Below are 19,180 nucleotides of genomic sequence, written 5' to 3' on the forward strand. Positions count from 1 at the left end.
TAAAGTAATTTTCTGCATAAAAAAGAAACATAGAAAGTTAAGTAAAAGATAAGTGCTAAATTCCAAACGACACGAAATTTCTTATTCTCACTTTATTAACTTATTACAAAAAAAATTGATTGCTTTCAGGAAGATTAAAAATATCTTTTGTGCTTTTACAATGTTATAGATCCTTTATTCATGATTTTCATTACATAGTTTTGTATAATTGAACAAGACTCAAGCTTTTGTATATCTACTGAAAATTATAAAGCCGTAGCGAAAGCAATCTTTTTCGGCCTTTTGTTTTTTAAGTTGTAAAATACGTTTAAATGCATAATAAACTAATTTTATAATAATCCACTTGCTCATGTTTTTTAAGGTATTAATTCAAAAGACCTTACAGTTCAATCTTTCAACTGTAAAATTCATCATTAGAATTTTTTTAATGGCTCTAGGAAAGCATTTTATACCGATTATTTTACAATGTATTTTCCACAAACACTTCCCTAGATGAGATATCAAACTGATCATGATAATGAACTGCTAGTAAAAAACTATGTATTTCTATAGTAACTGAAACTTCAAAAATTTTGATAAATATAAACGTGTCAAACTAATATTCTTTTTTATGATAACTCCAAATATACAAGTTTCGCTAAATTTAAAATAGCCAAGCCGCGGGGCGTCAATTCGCAAGCTATTAAGGGGGGGATTTTTTTGTTTTTCCATTTTTTTAATGAACAAAGAGTATTTTCTGAAGCTCAGGAGGCGCAATAATATATATATATATATATATATATATATATATATATATATATATATATATATATATATATATATATATATATATCTACAAGTTGCAGATCTTACTATAACAATGTGTCAAAACTTTGGCCCAAACAGAGCCAAAATGCTATAGAGAAAAAACTCTGCGACCGCCATTAGACTTAGGACTATCGAAACAGCTCTACCAAATTTTCTTATGGTTTTAGAAGTCATACTACCGCATGATGCCGCTAGTGTTCCCAAGTATAGAAAATTCCGCATAAAATGGATGACCATTACACAGAATGTATACACAGTACTACTTACGGCTATATAATATTGCTTTACGATAAACCAACCTATGGGGTTGAGTGGATGGTCTGTGGGTATTTTTGGTGGGAAGGAGTGCTGAAACCTCAAAGAATGAATTCTTAGGGCAAAATTTTCCAACGTTTCATGAGAGGTCCTTCCAATCAATGCGGAGACATTTATTTTTATCTCCTCACACGGAATAAGATAATGGACCTAAGCTCACAATATGAATCAAACAGTTCGTGGTAAAAAGCTGTAGTAAGGAGCAACCCGGCTCAATAGTAATCGAAACTCTAAAAATGGATTTGAAAAAAAAACTGATAAATAAAATGTCATTTATTTATTACTATTTTTAGAAAAACACCTAAATCTCTTGTAAACAATTTCTAAAATATAGCGATAATAACATACCTTTCAGACTCTTTATCAAACAGTTCGTGATAACAAACTGTAGTAAGGAGCAACCCGGCTCAATAGTAAACGAAATTCTAAAAAACGGAGTTTTGATACCAATAGTTACATCAAAAGAATTGCATTTTTATGCTGATTTTAAATATATAAGTTTCATCAAGTTTAGTTTTACCCATCAACAGTTACAAGCCTGAGAAAATTCACCTTATTTTAGAAAATAGGGAGGAACACCCCCTAAAAGCCATAGACTCTTAACGAATCTAAAATCACACCATCAGATTCAGCGTATCAGAGAACCCTATTGTAGAAGTTTCAAGCTCTCTACAAAAATGTGGAATTTTGTATTTTTTGCCAGAAGACAGATCACGAATGCGTGTTTATATGGTTTTTTTTTTGCTTTTTTTTTCTTTCCCCAAGCGTGATCGTATCGAGCCAGATTCTTGCGGAAATTAAAAGTTCTAGTTCCGTTTTTAAGTGACCAAAAAATTGGAGGGAGCCTAGGCCCCCTCCCACGCTCATTTTTCCCAAAGTCACTGGATCAAAATTTTAAGGTAGCCATTTTGTTCAACATAGTTGAAAAACTCTGACTATTGTTTGCAAATAGTAAGGTTATTGGGAAGTGTACAGACGTTTTCAGAGGGACTCTTTACGTTAAGTGGGGGATCGGTGGGAGGGGGTTAGGTAGGAGGATTTTTCCGTGGAGGAATTTATCATGAGGGAAGAAAATTTCCATAGAGGGGTCGGAGGATTTTCTAGCATCATTTAAAAACAAACAATGAGAAAATAAATAAAAAAGTTTTTTCAGCTGGAAGTAAGGAACATCATTAAAACCTAAAATAATTAGAAGTTATTACGTATATAAAGGGGTTACTACCCCCCTTATATACGTTTTTATTTAAAGTAGAGCTGTGAGAAAGAGTCAGACTTTAGCGTAAAGAGACAGGCATGGTTAAAAATTGTCTGACATTGTAGGCTGGTTATATATAATTTTTTAATATTGAAAAAGTGTTTTACAGATTGATTATTTTTTATCATTTTATCTGTTGAAATGGCCCGGTAACTGGTTTCGTAATCAGAAAAAAAAATAAAATCTAAAAAAATTATAAAAAAAATTTGAACTGTCTTGTTCCCAAACTCTCTTTTAAAATGACATTAATAAAACCTGCTGGAATTCTACAGAGCATCAAAAACCTATTAAATAATACATTTATCAAAACATACGTATTTTCTATTTATTATAATTTCCATTAAATTTCAAGTACTTTTTATTAGCATATGATCTTATTTTAATGGTTTATTTAATTATTTCCATAATGCCGAGCCTAATCTAAACAGTCATGTCAATAGCAACTCACATAAAGAAACAAAATGATACTAAGCTTCGCAAATTTTACGGTGTGGTTAATAAATTGTCTCAATGGCAATAAAAATGTTCAGGTTTAAAGCGGCTTGGAGTTTTACGAGCCATTTCGAGGTGTTTAATGTAAACCAATTGACTCTAATGTCTAGTAAATGTCCTAATTTGAATTAGACAGGCTTTATGGTTTTGTATCTATTCCTGGCATCTATTTTGGTAATCTTTTTTAAAAGAATGTTTCAAATAGATGGCAGAAGCAATTGGACGATGTAAAGTAGCAAGATAACACGAAGGTTGTGTACAAGAAATGATTTATACGAAATTTTAGATGCTTCCAAAGCAATATATACAAAATCAAAAACATAGTTTTTAATAACTTTTAATAATGCTAATGTTTTAATCATTATCAGAATAACTGGATTAATTTAGCAAGATACTAATTAAGTTACGCAGAATATTTATTAATCTAATGACAATTTATTTCAATAATACTTATCTTGCGAAAAATCACTCGATTAAAATTTCAGACAAGTATAAGATGAAAAAAAGAATTTAAAATAGAAAAAAAAGTGCGTTTGTGAAAAAACCGGGTTAGGAACAAAGCGGAAAAGAGATTAACACACAAACAAAACAAAACTGAAAAGGACGCCTGAGCACAAAACGGGGAAAAAGAAAAAGAGGTGGAAGACAAAATATGTTAGCATTGCATCGAAAATGATAAAAATAAAGGAGAACAGATGCCATACTACTTAATAAAAAAAAAGATCTACGATAAATAAAAAACAATTAAAAATGAACGCATATTAATAACAGTTATTATACAAGCATAATATATAAATGAAATAAAAAGTGAATATCAAATTACATTGGAAAATGGTTTTAGCAGTTGTTTTAAGCAGTAGTCAGTAGCCTCTTAGTAGTCTTTTACCGGCCATAATATCAAGTACTTTGGAGGAAAAATGGCGTGATCTTTCTTCTGAGAAAAAAAAAATGTAAAAATCCACATTTGTGTATATAGGAGCTTGAAACCTTTTTATTGGGGCTCTATAATGAGCTGGATCTGATGGTGTGATTTTATTAACATTACTTGATGTTTTGAGGGAGTTTCCGCCCCTTTTCAGAAAATGAGCAAATTTTCTCAGGCTCGTAAATTTTGACGGGAAATACTGAATCTTCAATGTTTTGAATCAGCATCAAAATTTGATACTTTTGATATATCTATTGTTATAAAGACTTCTTAGAGCTTTGTCTACTTTTGAGCCGCATCGCTTCTTACTTAAAGCCCACCAAAATATATTTTTTGGTATGATATTACAATCAGCATAAGCATTGTGACAAGAATTAGAACTTAGATTTACTATTAAATGAAGAAAACTGGTTAATATTAGGCGCTTCGAAATTTTTAAAACGGTACTTTTTTTTACCGTTGGTTATTAGACTGATGTGTTGGGGGTACCCATGTTTTAATGCTCTAAAATTGAAATTAGAAAGGGCGCTCGATCGATCAATCGATCGAGAGAGAAAGAGCAAGAGAGAGAACGCAATTGCCACTGTAGTAATCACTATGTTAGAAAAGAGTTTTGAGTAGAAAACCAGATTGCGTTATCTTTTGTCGTTCTAGCGTTTTGTCCAAAAAAAAAGGAGAAATAGAGAGTGTGTGTGTGTGTTTGTGTGTGAGATATATATATATATATATATATATATATATATATATATATATATATATATATATATATATATATATATATATATAAAGAGGGAGAGATAAATAGACAAAGATAAGAAGAGAGAGAAAGGGGAGTGAGACACAAACAGGCATACAGATAGAGGAACCGATCGAAAAATAGACAGCGAGGGGGAGAGAGAGCGGAAAATAAACCTAATAGCAAACAAAACCAGGAAACATAACAGTAAAACTAAAATCCTCTGTGTACAAACTCTCGGATTTGATTGAATAAATGATCGTATTACGTCACTATAGCATATGTATAAGATCAGTTTCTCAATTTTTTTATAAGAAAGGAAAATATTTCCTATCACTCCAAAGCCGCGACATGATTAAAAAAGACACAAAAATAGATAAGAAAAATTGAACAGATCTTAATAGACGAATAATATTAAAAAAAAAGCGATTTTTCTGATGTATTAGGCCAACCAAAGCAAAAGCAGTCAAACGCGAACACATTCAAACTTAAAATGGTAGTTTTAGGTCGACGGACTCAAGTCCAGGCTTAAGTAAACTAAGAATTAATCTGACAATGTACGAGCATATTGCTTGATGATAAACAATAATGATAATTAAAAATATAAGATGTAAGCTCGTTAAAATTCGGCTAAAGTTTAAAATCCTTGCCACATAAGCAAAATATGTTAGTTAAGAGTTTTTTTTTTCACTTCGAACATTTAACTAACCCATTAGTTAAGTGTTCTTAAAACAAAACAGCGATTTTAAAAGTAAAAGTGAAATTTTCCAGAAGGTCCGTACAATATAGGAGCTAAATCGGCACTAGAAATACTACAAAGCAAAGAACTTTACTTCAATTAAACGACACCTTCATAATAACTGAAACTTAACTCAATAAAATACACTGGGTGAAACCAATGGCGTGAATTCAGGAAAATCTAGAGAGGAGGGGTGTATTTTTCGATATGTAAAGGGGGCAAATATTTTTTTTTCCATTATCCAATAAAATACGACAAAAAATATTTTTCTATAAACGTTCCTCCAAGAAAGGTATTCTTCAAAATCTAGGGGAAAAAGAATCCGAGGGATTCAGCCCCCTGCCCCCGCAATTTACTTCATAGGATAAAACTCACCCTATTCATGAATACCTCCTCCCCCATACAGAAGATAAAATAGAGTCCTAAAAAACTGAAGCAATAGTTACCTAGTGGCTAAACCAATCTAGAGAATGTATTTTATGCATATCACGGAGTTCCTGCAAATCAGCAATTCCCTGTAGACAAGTCTTTCCAACGGAAAAGAGGACATATTCTCACCGACCAGTACTGATGCTAAATTTGAATGATATTATCATTAGCTTTTCTCAGTCTATGTAATTAATGAGCTTAAGTTTGCTTATACTGTCATTTTGCACATAGGATATGCTTCTCTTTTTCTTTTCTTTATATTCTTTTTTCTTTGTTTTAGCCAGATTGTACATTTAACAAATCGATCAATCTTTTTCTGAGTCAATTCGGATTTTTATTATGGAAGTGCTTGGTAATCTGCTTTATTGAAAGCTATGTTTTGAGGGAGTAATAAGGTTTCATAACATTGTAAAGGTTGATGTAAGGCTATAGACCTAATTTTGTAAGCTGATGTCATAATATTAACTACATATACTATATACTAACTACAAGGAAATGAGAGTAAAGAGTGACTTTAAAATATAATAAAAAAACAGAAATTATCCTAGATGTAAGGGGGGATACCTTCTCCTTTTTAGAGTTCCAGTTGCTACTGGTATGGGTTATAAACTGGCATGGGTGCCTACTGTTCATTACCAGAAACTATTGGAAAACACGTCTGTTGTTTCAAAAGCCTACGAATTGCAAGTTTTTTGGTAAGCAGAGCACATATTTTAGTTTGGGAGAAACTATTTTTTTTCTATTTCTTTGTGGAGTTTCACATCATAAAGAAGAAACATTTTTCACAGTATTTTCATATTTCAAGGAATCTCACCTAAATTACTTAAGTGGATCAAAGCTTTCAAGGCCGTATCCAGGGGGGAGGGATACCTTTTGTTGAACTTTTAATTTTTGTCACCCTCCCCCCCCCTCGAAAAAACCCTTACTAAAATCCAGGATACGACCTTGAAAGCCAGTATATACATTGTCAAATAAATTTTACGGTAGAAAAAGCTTTTTTTGTCAATTATACCAATTTATCAAGAGGCTGTCTTTCAGTTTACCTTTGCAGGTGAGTTCTCAAAACACCCTTTTAATTTTCTAATATTTAGAGGCTTTGCATAGATGTCTTCGAAGAGTTAAAGCTTTTAACACCCTCTAGTTTCGTCCTGAAATTACCCTGTAATAAAGAGATTTAATGCTTAGTTTTCAATAATTAGCACACACATAAAAACTTCAAAAAATACAAAATTGCTTTTGGTCGCTTTTACCACTTTGAAAATTAAGTCCATCTTTCAAATTCGCTGCTCGAAAGGCAGAAGATTAAACACTGTCAAAGAATTCTCGCATAATTCAGCCTCACTGTTAAAACATGCGACAGTAAAGAATCGAGTGAAAACCAATAGAATGAGTGACTATTTTTCTTCGGTAAAGTTGATGTCTTAACTAAGGCTTTATCTGAATCTTCTTGTGTCACCAACAATCAATCTTCATTATGCAGCAGCGCTAAGCTTAAATTTAAAATGACTTTATTATATCCAATCTGAATTCAGACCTAGTAAAGAGTCCCTACAGAAAAGTACACGTCGGATTTTATTAGACTGACTGAAATATACCAGTTACCGTAGTAATCACGAGTAAATACCGAGGTAGGTACTTCTCCTTTTATATGTATTAAAAAATTAGAATAATGAGGACCGTAAACTTTTCTTTTGGCTTTGTTCTTTGTTGCACATATAATAATATTGTTAGGTATATTTGCAGTTTCAAAATAATTTATTTAGGATGAAAGTGAATGCATCACTTGACTCTATTTTATAATCCAATAGTCACTTCTGTAGGAAATTATATTTTGGTCTCTTAAAGGGCTCGAAACAGCACATAGTAACCAAAAGTTTTTTTGGTTTTTTTTAACTGTCCTGAGACAAGAAATTGCCATTTGTAGCTGATTCATGATTCATTAGGCTATTATTTTCATTAGTCTTGAAAGTAAAATTTTATCATGAAATCAGATTTGCAAATTTTTTTTTGAAAAGCGCAGGAAACCCCTCAAAAATGGCGTCAGTTTTGCCGTGATGTCATTTTTAAGGGGTTCCAGGCTCTTTAAAGTTCATATAAATTTGTTTTCATAATAACATTTTACTATTAAAATTAATGAAAATAATAATGCAATTTGAACCCTTTAAGGGCTCAAATTGCAATTTCCCCGAATAGTAATTATTAAATTATAAAAGTACATTGAAAAGATATCAAGTGACGCATTCACCTTTATCCTACCTAAATTATACTGGAAACTGCAAATTTACCTATTATTTTCAAGACCAAACTCCTTATCAAATCCAGCAAAGAATGGTAAGCAGCTCACCAATATTAAGCTTCAAGCTAACCCATACTTGGTAAAAACCAATAAATATCAAACTTGTGATGCTTCTGAAATAAAAGACCAATTATACACTGACAACTTTGTTCGAAAAGATAAGCCGCAAATGCAAAACAGGAAAGCGGACTCACTGACGGATCCAGAGGGGCCCTGAACCCCCCCCCCCAAATATTTTATTCCTCATTCCTTAATGTTTTTCTGTTATTCACTCTTTTTTAAGATAAATTTGTCAATTTGACCGACTTTTGGTACCCTTATCACATAAGGCCTCCCCCAATGATTTTGCTTGTAGGCACCCTCGCCACATTGGATTCCCCAAGATTTTGCTTTAGATCTATCCCCTGGGTAGACTGACAATTTGATCGAACAAATCCCCAAAAATGGATGATTTTTCAAATGCCCCCTCCCCCGTATCTTTTAAAATATTCAAAAAGATTTTTAAGCCATTTTGTGAAGCACTGTCCGGTCGTTTAAAAGGGAAACAAATATGATGCTCTTTATAATATATGGGTAGTAAAAAGGGCAGTCCAAACAGATTTCACAAGCTAAGCATGACAGGTATTGGATGTTAATTGAACCTAGCGATTGTATTTAATTGAATTTGAATTATTAGTACGTTGGCTGGTTATTCACAGTTATTATTTACAATCGTTCAACTCAAAACTAGATTTTTTGGTTTTACAACCTTTAGTAACGCGTATGTCATAGCCTTTGACACACGCCATTTAATAAAACCACTATTAATTGGTATTGTATACTTTCTAAATTTCTGATCCTTTCTAATTTCCAGCATCGGGAAAACTGCTTATGTTGCCCTGTATTAATTAAGATTAGTAATATTCAACATAACTAAGATATTTTAAGTAATAGCAACAAGCTTTTTTACAAAAACGGTCAATAACTCAATTGTTTTCTGGACTCTTCTTAATGTAAAGAATTTCAAAAAATATAATGTGTTCTAAGAATTTCGACGGCATAGTGGTCTAAAGATAAAAACCCTTTTGATACTGTTTTTGGACAACGACTTAGTAGCATTCTTTTTTTTTAGGCTCCTTTGTTGAAGTGCGAAGTCTAATTAATACTTGATGAAAAGTCAAAGGTGCCTTGGATAAGCGTGATTATGAGTTCATATTACCTCAGTGCGCAGAGCTACGACTCAGGAAGTTTTCATTCGTTTTCGCATCAGCAGCCATGTGAGGTTAGCTGCGACTTAAACAGACCAGCCGTCCAAAACACACCGAACCAAATGGTTCTACATGACCCATATAGAGCAAGTAATTACCAATGGTCGTCAGAATCTTATTATGGACCTAGTGCAATAAGCCAAAATTATGTTGGAGCTGTACAGGGCCCTCAAGTGTATAGTGAGTCAGGTTATTGTCGCTTATCTCCTGGTTCCCGTGGTAGGGACCAAGAATACAGTCATTCAAATGCATCACGTGCTTCTAGAAATTGTCATTCCATTTACTATAGCCCAGTAACTAATAACAATAATGCTCAATATTATTCTTCAAATTCCCGTGAAACAGCTTATAAACCCCCACACCCCGCTTACCCTGAAGGTGACAGAGCGATGTACCATGCCTATCAGGCGCGGTCTATCAACGCCGTTCAACCAACGAGTCATAACGTTCCTCCTTCAATGGACCCCCAATGCTCACAGCCAATAATACAAGATCTTGACCAGCTTCGTCCTGTATCAAAAAGGGAAGAAGACCCCACTCCTGGAGAAAATAAATCTTTCTCCCCTAGACAATCAGCCAAACAATCATCGTGTGCTCAGCCACCCCCTATTTCTCAATCGCAGATTGGATCTGGATCCGGAAACGAGGACAGCCATGATGTTTCTTCTGATGAAAATGAAGAGCAGGGGGGAGGAAGTGGGGATTCCAATCTTTATCCATGGATGAAAAGTCAGTTTGGTAAGTAACATCATTAAATATCTTAAAGTATGTGAGCTGTTCTTTTTTTAAAGATGATGTCACTTACATTTGCCACTTCATGCTTTAATGTTTGGCTGCACCAGAAAAAAGAAGTTATTGAGCATACGCTATTTACTTAAACTAATAATTTAGTACCTGGGATTTTTAATTTGATAACTTATTCATTATGCAACAACCTTATAGAATGTGCAACATCCATTGCGTACTGATTATAGACTGTTTAAACTTACATTTTGATGGTGAAATACTTAAAAGTGGGTTTAACAGCAGTGAAGCAAACGTCTTCAAATTTTTAAGATTTTTTTACTAGGCTATTCACTATATTAAATGAATTTTAGTTATCAAGAAGACAAAAAAAAAAAAAAATCAAACACAATACCGTGATTTTCCATAACTTCATTTATCAAAACTAATGCCAAACTAAATGTTCGGCTGTTCTATCTTTCCCGTCGTATTCAGTTTCATTCAGTTATCTTATTATTGTTAGCGTAACTCATACTTCTGTTCTGTGGTTCATTTTCACAGCCCAAGTCAATGATAAACAGTATAATTGCCATACAACTAACAGTACTAATAATTTCTCTGCTAACCTACTTCACAAAACTCAGATGACGAATTTACTAACCCAGTGAAACAACTGCAAGAAAAAAAAATTAAAAAGAGGTTTTACAAAAGTTTTTTACTACATTAAATAAATGATCCAAGGGGATAAACTTAGTTTGTCAATTTCTTTTATGTGGTTAAGTAGGACAATGTCTATAAGCATGTCCGGGCATAGTTAATCAAGTTTTTCTTCTTTTCTTTCTAAAAGTGGGTCGCAGTGTTTTTTGTCCTTTTTTGTAATAATTCTTATTTGTTGATTATTTTTGATAAATGTACAAAGCTAAAAGTCAATAAAATAACGCTAAAATCGTAGAGATAATTCAAAATAGGATTTTGAGCGACTTATTAATGAGGCATTACAGACAGAGGAAAGGAATTTTAGAATTCCTCCCAATCCTTGAGCTTCTTCAGATCATTTGCTCAGGAAGGAAATTTTAATTCCTTTTTATTTTATGTTGTAGAGATGTATGAAAATATGTGTGTTAAATTCGAAACTGAAATAATGATACAAGTAATAAAGATTGTTATTCAGGGCTATTTTTCTCATCTAATTTTAATAACTGCAGCTTTGGCTACATTTGAGAAAAAAAGCATGGACGCCATTTGATGACCGTTATGTAGTATAATTTTATTTATATCCTATTTTCAGAACCGTAATAGATTTTAACTTGTATCTAATGATTAGAAATAATATTTCTTGCTTTATTAGCAATTAATATTATTAAATGAGAAAAACCTTATTTTGATGTTAGATATACTACAATTTATAATATGGTAAGAATTATCCGAACTTGTAGCTTCAATTTTAATTTTCTTCGCCTTTTTAGGAGTTTTGTACGATGTGCGTACTTTCAGAAGGAACGAAAGAGTAGGATTCTATAGAATTTGTCTTACTGCACCAATATACCGCTAGTTCTTTATCCAGCATTTCACAAGTTTTATGCCATAAAGACTCGTCTGGCAACTCCTAGAAAAGGCATACACGTTCAACATTTTTTTTTTTTTAATTGACTTAAAATACCAAGGATATCAAAATGAAGATATTTATATTTTCAATTTTATTTAAGCCAACAAATTTCTATCATTGAAGCATTAGTATGATAAACTTGAACCTCTAGTTACTCCCTCAGTTATCCTTTTAATGTAACCAAACATCATTCCTATTAACCAAGCCATGTTTAGTTGAGCTGCTTTTCTAACCCTATGCTATGATACATTTCAAGCATACACCAAAGGGGAGAGCAAATACCAAGAGTTCTTCCAGGAGAAGGGGGAGCTATGCAGAAAAAAATTTATATTCTTGCCTCCACTTAAAAGAAATTCTTCCTTTTTATATTCTAACCTCTATTTCATGTAGCAAGTTAAATTATAGATACTAATAAAAGACATATACCCGACCCACCCCCTTCCTTTATTAGTTTCAAATATATTGAAAAGTTTAAATTGACATTCCTCAAGTTCAAGACATTAATGCAAAAAGGGCTATGGACAACTTAGTTCAATGTGATTTAGTCTTTGAAGTGATCAAAATATATTTAAAATATATTAGAAGTAGAAAGTTTTTCGGCTGTGCTTATAAATATCGGAAAGTTTGTTTCCTATACTCTAAATTAAAATTTTGATGTTTGAAGGGAAAATGCTACTCAATTTTTACATTATGTCATCTATCCTTATTAATTTTTTAATGCAGTTTATGCTCCGTGAGGAAACTCATTGATGAAACTATTTTCTTCAAATACCGTTAAGACGTCTTAAGGACAGCTATATGGTCAAACTTTCAAATTTATTGAGTATTTATGGATATACCTGTAGTAAATCTTAATTATGACTTACCTGTGAATATTGTTTATGAGGCAATATCAACATAGCACTCAATTTAGCTTTTACATAACAGGAGTAGTTGTAAAGAAGTAAGGGTGATGGAAACATAACTTTATCTTGAGTATTTTTTGACTGTCCATGTTTGTCTATTTGAGATTAAATTTTAGTACTGGACGAGGTATTAATTTTGAAGTTTAATTCTGATATATTTTCTGTAGAAAATGAAAATCTGGAATTTGAAAAAATTACTCATAAATTATAACAAGTTTCTAATAATATTTTCTAAAGCTACTGCAGTACATACTAAAATGACCCAAAGTTTTACCGTTAAGAAGTCAAATAATTCCGATTCATTCCAATTTTTCCGATTAATTCAATTTTTCATATATATATATATATATATATATATATATATATATATATATATATATATATATATATATAGAGCCATCAAGAAGAGTGACAGGGGAGGCAAAATATCTGGACCCAGATCCCATGGGACCTGGGTGCAGACCTGGAAGGACTTTTTTTTAATCTGACGGATTTTTAGGCCGAGATTGGTTTTCAAAAGTTTTTTTTCTTTTCTCTTTTCATTTTTTTTTTTGAATGATAGACTGGTGACAGTGTAAGTGAAAACTGCACTGGAATCAACGTGGGATATTGCTTTCCTGAGTGTGAAAATTATGAAATTACAGTTTTAGGTTTACTTTTAATTAAAAGCATAATGTGAGGAATACTAATTAAACAATTTACACGGAAATGCTTCAAATCAAGCAAGTCAGATAGTGGATGCCTTTTGATCCACCCCCAAACCCTCCTGGAATCTCGTCATTTTGGAACATTTCTGCTTATATGTTATTAAATAATAATAAAAAAACAAGTTTTTTTAACTGAAAGTAAGGCGCAACATTACAATTTAAAAACGAACAGAAATTACTCCGCATATGAAAGGGGTTGTTCCCTCCTCAACGCCCCACTCTTTACGCTAAATTTTTTTACTATTTTAAAATGTAAAGTTAAGAGAAAGAGTTAAAGTTCGGTAGCGTAAAGAGCGGGGCGTCGAGGAGGGAACAGCCCCTTTCATATGCGAAGTAATTTCTTTTCGTTAATAAGTTTTAATATCGCTCCTTACTTTCAGTTAAAAAAAAACTTTTTTTTTATTTAATTTCTGAACGTTTTTGAATTAATACATGTTTTGATTTTGGCTCTCAGCACATAAATAATTAAAACGAAATTTGCATATTTATTTTTTTGGCTGAATTGATTTCTCATAGTTTTAATCCGAAGATTTTGAGAAAAAAGGAGTGGGGGTAGGAGGCCTAGTTGCCCTCCAATTTTTTGATTAGTTAAAAAGGCAACAAGAACTTTTAATTTTTTACGAACGTTTTTATTAGTAAAAAATATACGTAACTTACGAATTAACTTACGTAACGAACTTCTATATTTGTATGTTTTTATTACGTATATGAGGGGGTTCGCCCCCTCGTCAATACCTTGCTCTTTACACTAAAGCTTAAATTTGGTCCCAATTCCTTAACAATGACCCCTGAATCGCAAAGGCCGTAGAATGAATAGTTGAAATTACTAAAAAATACTTTAGCATAAAGGGCAAGGTATTACGAGGAGGTGAACCCCTCATATGCGTAATATTTTCTGTTCGTTTTAAGTTTTAATGCTGCTCCTAACTATTATTTGGAAAGACTTTTCATATGCTGAATAAAATGGCTTTCTCAGATTTTTGATCCGGTGACTTTGGGGAAAAATGAGTGTGGGAGGGGGCCTAGGTGCTCTCCAATTTTTGGTCACTTAAAAAGCACACTATAACTTTTAATTTCAGTTAGAATGAGCCCTCGTGCAACATTTTAGGACCAATGGGTTGATACAACGTTGTTGTTTTGTTTTTTTTGGGGGGGAGAGGGATGTTATCAATAAAGCTCTAGTTTTTTGGAATTCTAAAAACAATGGAAAATATCAAGAGTCAGTTTGTACAAGCTAGTTTTGCAGATATATCTTACGTAGTGGGCGAAGCATAATTTATGTTCATTTTGAGTTTTAACTTCGCACTTTACATTCATAATAAAAGCTTTTTTTAAAATTAATATTAAAAAGATTAGATTTGCAATCGCTATAACCTTTATTTAAGCCCAAAAGAGTTGGGTCACACTAAATTCGAATAATTTTAAGCCTCTTTCAGATAATTTTAACTATCTTTACGGTACTATCTAGATTCTTTGGGTCGGTCTGGCTAAACTATGACTGTTTCAGCTTATAAATGAATTTATATCTAAGACATCTTTATTTCAGTTATATTCAGGCTAATAATTAATTTTGTAGAAATGGGGGACTCAATTAATTATCTTTGCAATGTATGTCCATCTTCGTCCATCTTACCACTGGGTAAAAATAATATACTAGAAAAAAAGTTAGAAAAAGTGGGTAAAAAGTTATTAAAAACTTACAGAGCCACTAAGGGCTATTTGAACCCCCATAATCAAGGGGAATGAAAAGCAAGGAAGATGAATTTGTGTCCAGTTCAATGTGATGAAACAGTATTTGGACAGGTTTTACTAATTTACTAACTTTACCCCATTGCACTTCCTAGCTGAAGGACGGAGATCAGCACCTCTGGTTCGGACCTTAAGGGTCTAGCGCCGTATCCTTTACCTTTTTTTAACTTTACTAACTTAATTCTTCACAATTTTATCTCCTTAGCGTTTAAAAATCCCAAAATGGAATAAATTGAAAATAAATAAGGTGCGACAGGGTCCTTAAACATCATTGTTTATTTATCTTCATATTGACTAGAATATAGGTAACTACACTATCATGCTTTGCAAGAGTAGGCTAGGCTACTTAAAATCAAGATTCTCTTTCATTAGTTTATACCAACATCTCTTGAAACTCCAATTTCGGGATTTTCACTCCAGTGAAAATCTAAGTGAAATCTAAGATTAGAATTCATAAGATTCGGATTAAATATTTTCAACTGTCTCAACTTCATAATCCTGTTTCAATTTTTTGTGGCCTTTCCGTCCATAAGGAAAACTGGAAATCTTCAGCCCCGATCCTTTACCTGTACATTGTAAAAAGGCAGTATTCGAAATTTATAATCCTGGAGACAGACACATTGTAAAAATCTAGAGTAAACGTAAGATCCTTATTATTTTTTACTGTGATAAACTCTACAGGGTTCTGTGGTTCAAAACATATTGAAGAGTGCGCTGTTATATTTCACGGAGAGCATCGCTTGAAATTGACATTAGACCCAACTTCTTATTATTATTTGGGGTACGGTGTCACTTCAAGTCTTCATCCTGAATTAAATATAAAAAAACAAGTTTTTTCAACTTATTTTCAGGTAAAACATTAAAACTTGGAACGAATATAAATTATTAAGGATATGAGGGGGACTGCCCCCTCCTCAATACCTCCTAATTTACACTAAAGTTTGATTTTGTGTTCCAGTTGTTTAAGATTGACTGCTGAAGCACAAGAGCTGCTTAATTAGAATTGTAAGCTGTTTCTACAGTTTTACAAAAATTTAGCGTAAAGAACGAGGTATTATGGAGGGGGCAACCCCCATCATGTCCGTTATAAATTCAGTTTGCTCTAAGTTTTAATATTGCTCCTTGCTTTCAGTTGAAATACTTGTTTTTTATTTAACTTCTTATCGTTTTGTAAACAATGGCGGAAAATCCCTCTATGAAAAATCCCCTTACGCCGCGACTCCGTGGAACGATTTTCCACCGTAAACCCCGTCCCACTAGAAAATCTCCCCCACCTGAAATATATCTCGATACTTCCCAATAGCTAAAATGTATGTAAGCAATGGGCAATGTTCATAGCTCGCAACCCTTCCCTGGGAGGTTGTGGGGTAAAGTCATCCTCAAAGAGACAGTTATTAGATCGTTTGAATATGCGGAACAAAATGGCTATCTCAAAATTTGGATCAGACAACTTTGCTAAAAAAAAGGGAGTGGGAGGGGGGCTAGCTGTCCTCCAATATTTTCGGTCACTTAAAAAAGTACACTGGAACTCCTGATTTCAAATTAACTGAGACCACTCCTGATATTAAAGGAACACTGGCTCAACATGATCAGCACGTATCCGTGAAATTGTTTCTGGCAAAAAATGCAAAATTCATCCGTTTTAAACAGTTCGTGGTAATGAACTGTAAGTAAGGAGCAATGCGGCTCAATAGAAACCAAAAATCTAAGAAACAGAGTCTTAATAACAATAGATATACCAAAAGAATCGAATTTTGATGCTTATTCAAAATATGTAAAATTCGTCAAATTTAATGGTAGCCTACCCATCAAAAGTCTAAAGTTCGAGAAAATTTGTCCAATTTTTGAAAGAGGGAGGAACTAACCCCGAAACTGCCAGTGATCTTAACAAAAATTAGGCTACTCCATTAGATTCAGCATAATAGAGAACCGTACTGGAGAGGTTTAAAGCTCCCATGTTCAAATATGGGGAATTTGGCATTTTATGCCAGAAGAAAGATCACGGATGTGTGTTTATTAGAAAGATCATGGATACGGGGGAGAATCTTTCCATGGAGGAATTTTTCATGGAGGGGAGCTGTATTTTCCAGCATTATTGAAAAAGATCAGGAATTGAATTAAAAAAACACGTTTTTCCTACTGAAAATAATGTGCAACATTGAAACTTAAAAGGAACAGAACTTATTACGTATACGAGGGGCATCACCCTTTCGTCAATACCTCACTCTTTATGCTAAAGATTTTTTACTACATTTCAAAGAGTAATTTATTCTAATTGAACGGCCTTGGTGATTCAGGAGTCATTCTAAAGAATTAGGACATAATTTGAATTGTAGCATAAAGAGCGAGCTATCGAAGAGGGGACGACCCCATCTAAGTAATCATTTCTTTTCTTTTCAAGTTTTAATGTTGCTCCTTACTATCGGTTGAAAAAACTTGTTTTTTTGTTTAATTGTATATACGAGCCTGAAACCTCTATAGTAAGGCTGCCTGAAATCCTGAATCTGTTGGCGCTACTTCATTAAGATCAATTGATGCTTTAGCGACCCCCCCACCCCTCTTCCAGAAATTGATCGAATTTTCTCAGGCTTGTAACTTTTGATTGGTAATATTAAAATTGAGTAATTTATATATTTTGAATAAGCATTAAAATTATATTTTTTATTTATCTATTATTATCAAGACCGTTTCTTAGAGTTTCGGTTACTATTGAGCCACATCACTCCTTACTTACAGTTCGCTACCACGAATTGTACGAAAATATCAGATTGTGGTGTGTCTTAGTAAACACACATAACCGACTTTTAAGGATTTGTTTGTCTTTTTAGTTTAACCAATGAAACAATACTTTAAAATAAAATGTTCACATTTCATTTCGCATGGATGTTACTTGAAAATCTGTAAGACAAGTTTACTTATATGAGGTCTATTAAAGACCTCAATCTTCTTACGCTCGATTTATTTCAGCTTATTATCTTTGATTTGTTTACATATTCTAAAATTAAGTTCAGTAAATGTGTGATAACTTAACTTTTCGGTGGAACAAAAGAAAATTAGGGGTTTGAATCGAAAATAAAGAGATATTTTGCAGGATTTAAAAGAGCTAGATTTACATGATTGGCTCATAGAATACATCCTTTCTTAAATTTTGTTAGAGAAGAAAGGCTCTAAAGCATACGACTCTGAAGCGGCTATTTTTTAGGATGAGAAATCAGGGTTGTATTCAATAAATAAATGAAGTTAAAATAAAAACTAAAAATCATAGAAGCTATGGATATGCTGTTTTTAATTTCTTGTATAAAATGAATTACACATGAAAAAAAATGAGGTAATATCTGACTTTTGTGATAATTTTTGGCGATAATTATGGTGTCCAGCTACAACAAGGCTTTGTTACTTAAGTTTTGAATAGTCTTTTTTTTTATCCCTATTGCTTTTTAAGCATTCACTAAGAAGTTACAGGAGGGTGTGTGCTATGGAAATCAACTCCTGCTACCAAGTGAAAAATAAAGTTGAATACATATATCTTGATTTTAAATGGCTATACATAGGCTTCCTCCTTAGTTAACACCTCTGACCTTATGTAGCTTGGACCCCCTACCTCGTTTTAATCGGAATTATTAATATGCCCCAGAAATGTTGCTTTTTTTAGTTTCCCTTAAACATGACGAGGATTCTTCAGAAGTTTAAATCTATTTTTTTTTTCAGATTTTTTATAGCTTGATTTTAAAATAGATAATAGCACAAATAGCTTGTTTTACAGTAAGATTAAAGGGTTTGGTCTTTATGCCCTGAATCTGACTTTCTAATATATTGTGGACCCAAATCTGATATCTCTGAAATTCCTTATTCTAAGACCCAGTTTTTTCTTTATTTGGTCTCTTTTGTTTGATAGAATCTTGGAGTGCCCCCTCCCTCCCTCCTAGAAAATTAGATGTTTTACAAATTGAAAAAAAAACATCTTTAAGGAAAAGATTCTCCAGGTCCTGTCTGGCCAACAATTCTAAGCCAATTGGCTATCTTGTAATTTCTATTTGATAGTAGTTTTAGAACTATTCGGCCACAAACTATATTTTGCAACACAAATGGCAGAATCGGTAGTTTGTGGTGGCAGGATCTTTTTGTTATGCGAAAAGGGCATAGAACCTTAAACATCCTTTAGACTGAGCCCTGTTCAAAGACTCTATGACCACTGGCTCAATTGGATGGCCTTTTGAGACAAACAAGCCACAAAAAGGAATATAAGGAA

At 32.8% G+C, this 19,180-nt stretch overlaps 1 protein-coding gene across 6 annotated transcripts in view; it reads left to right on the forward strand.

Annotated features, from left to right (window-relative positions):
- LOC136035456 (homeotic protein ultrabithorax-like) overlaps positions 1 to 19,180 on the forward strand; it is a 156,114-nt gene that overhangs the window by 124,246 nt on the left and 12,688 nt on the right. For 4 of the 6 annotated variants that reach the window (XM_065717276.1, XM_065717274.1, XM_065717275.1 and 1 more), the window contains exon 4: positions 9,106 to 9,244. Coding sequence is in view for 2 of the 6 variants with exons in the window: in XM_065717272.1 (XP_065573344.1) it covers positions 9,178 to 9,979 (802 nt within the window). In the remaining 4 variants the exon portion in view is untranslated. Of the gene's footprint in view, positions 1 to 9,105; positions 9,980 to 19,180 lie in introns of those variants that run through there. The other 2 variants (XM_065717272.1, XM_065717273.1) reach the window with 1 other exon arrangement.

This window comes from Artemia franciscana, chromosome 14, assembly GCF_032884065.1.
Source record: "Artemia franciscana chromosome 14, ASM3288406v1, whole genome shotgun sequence".
Taxonomy (NCBI): domain Eukaryota; kingdom Metazoa; phylum Arthropoda; class Branchiopoda; order Anostraca; family Artemiidae; genus Artemia; species Artemia franciscana.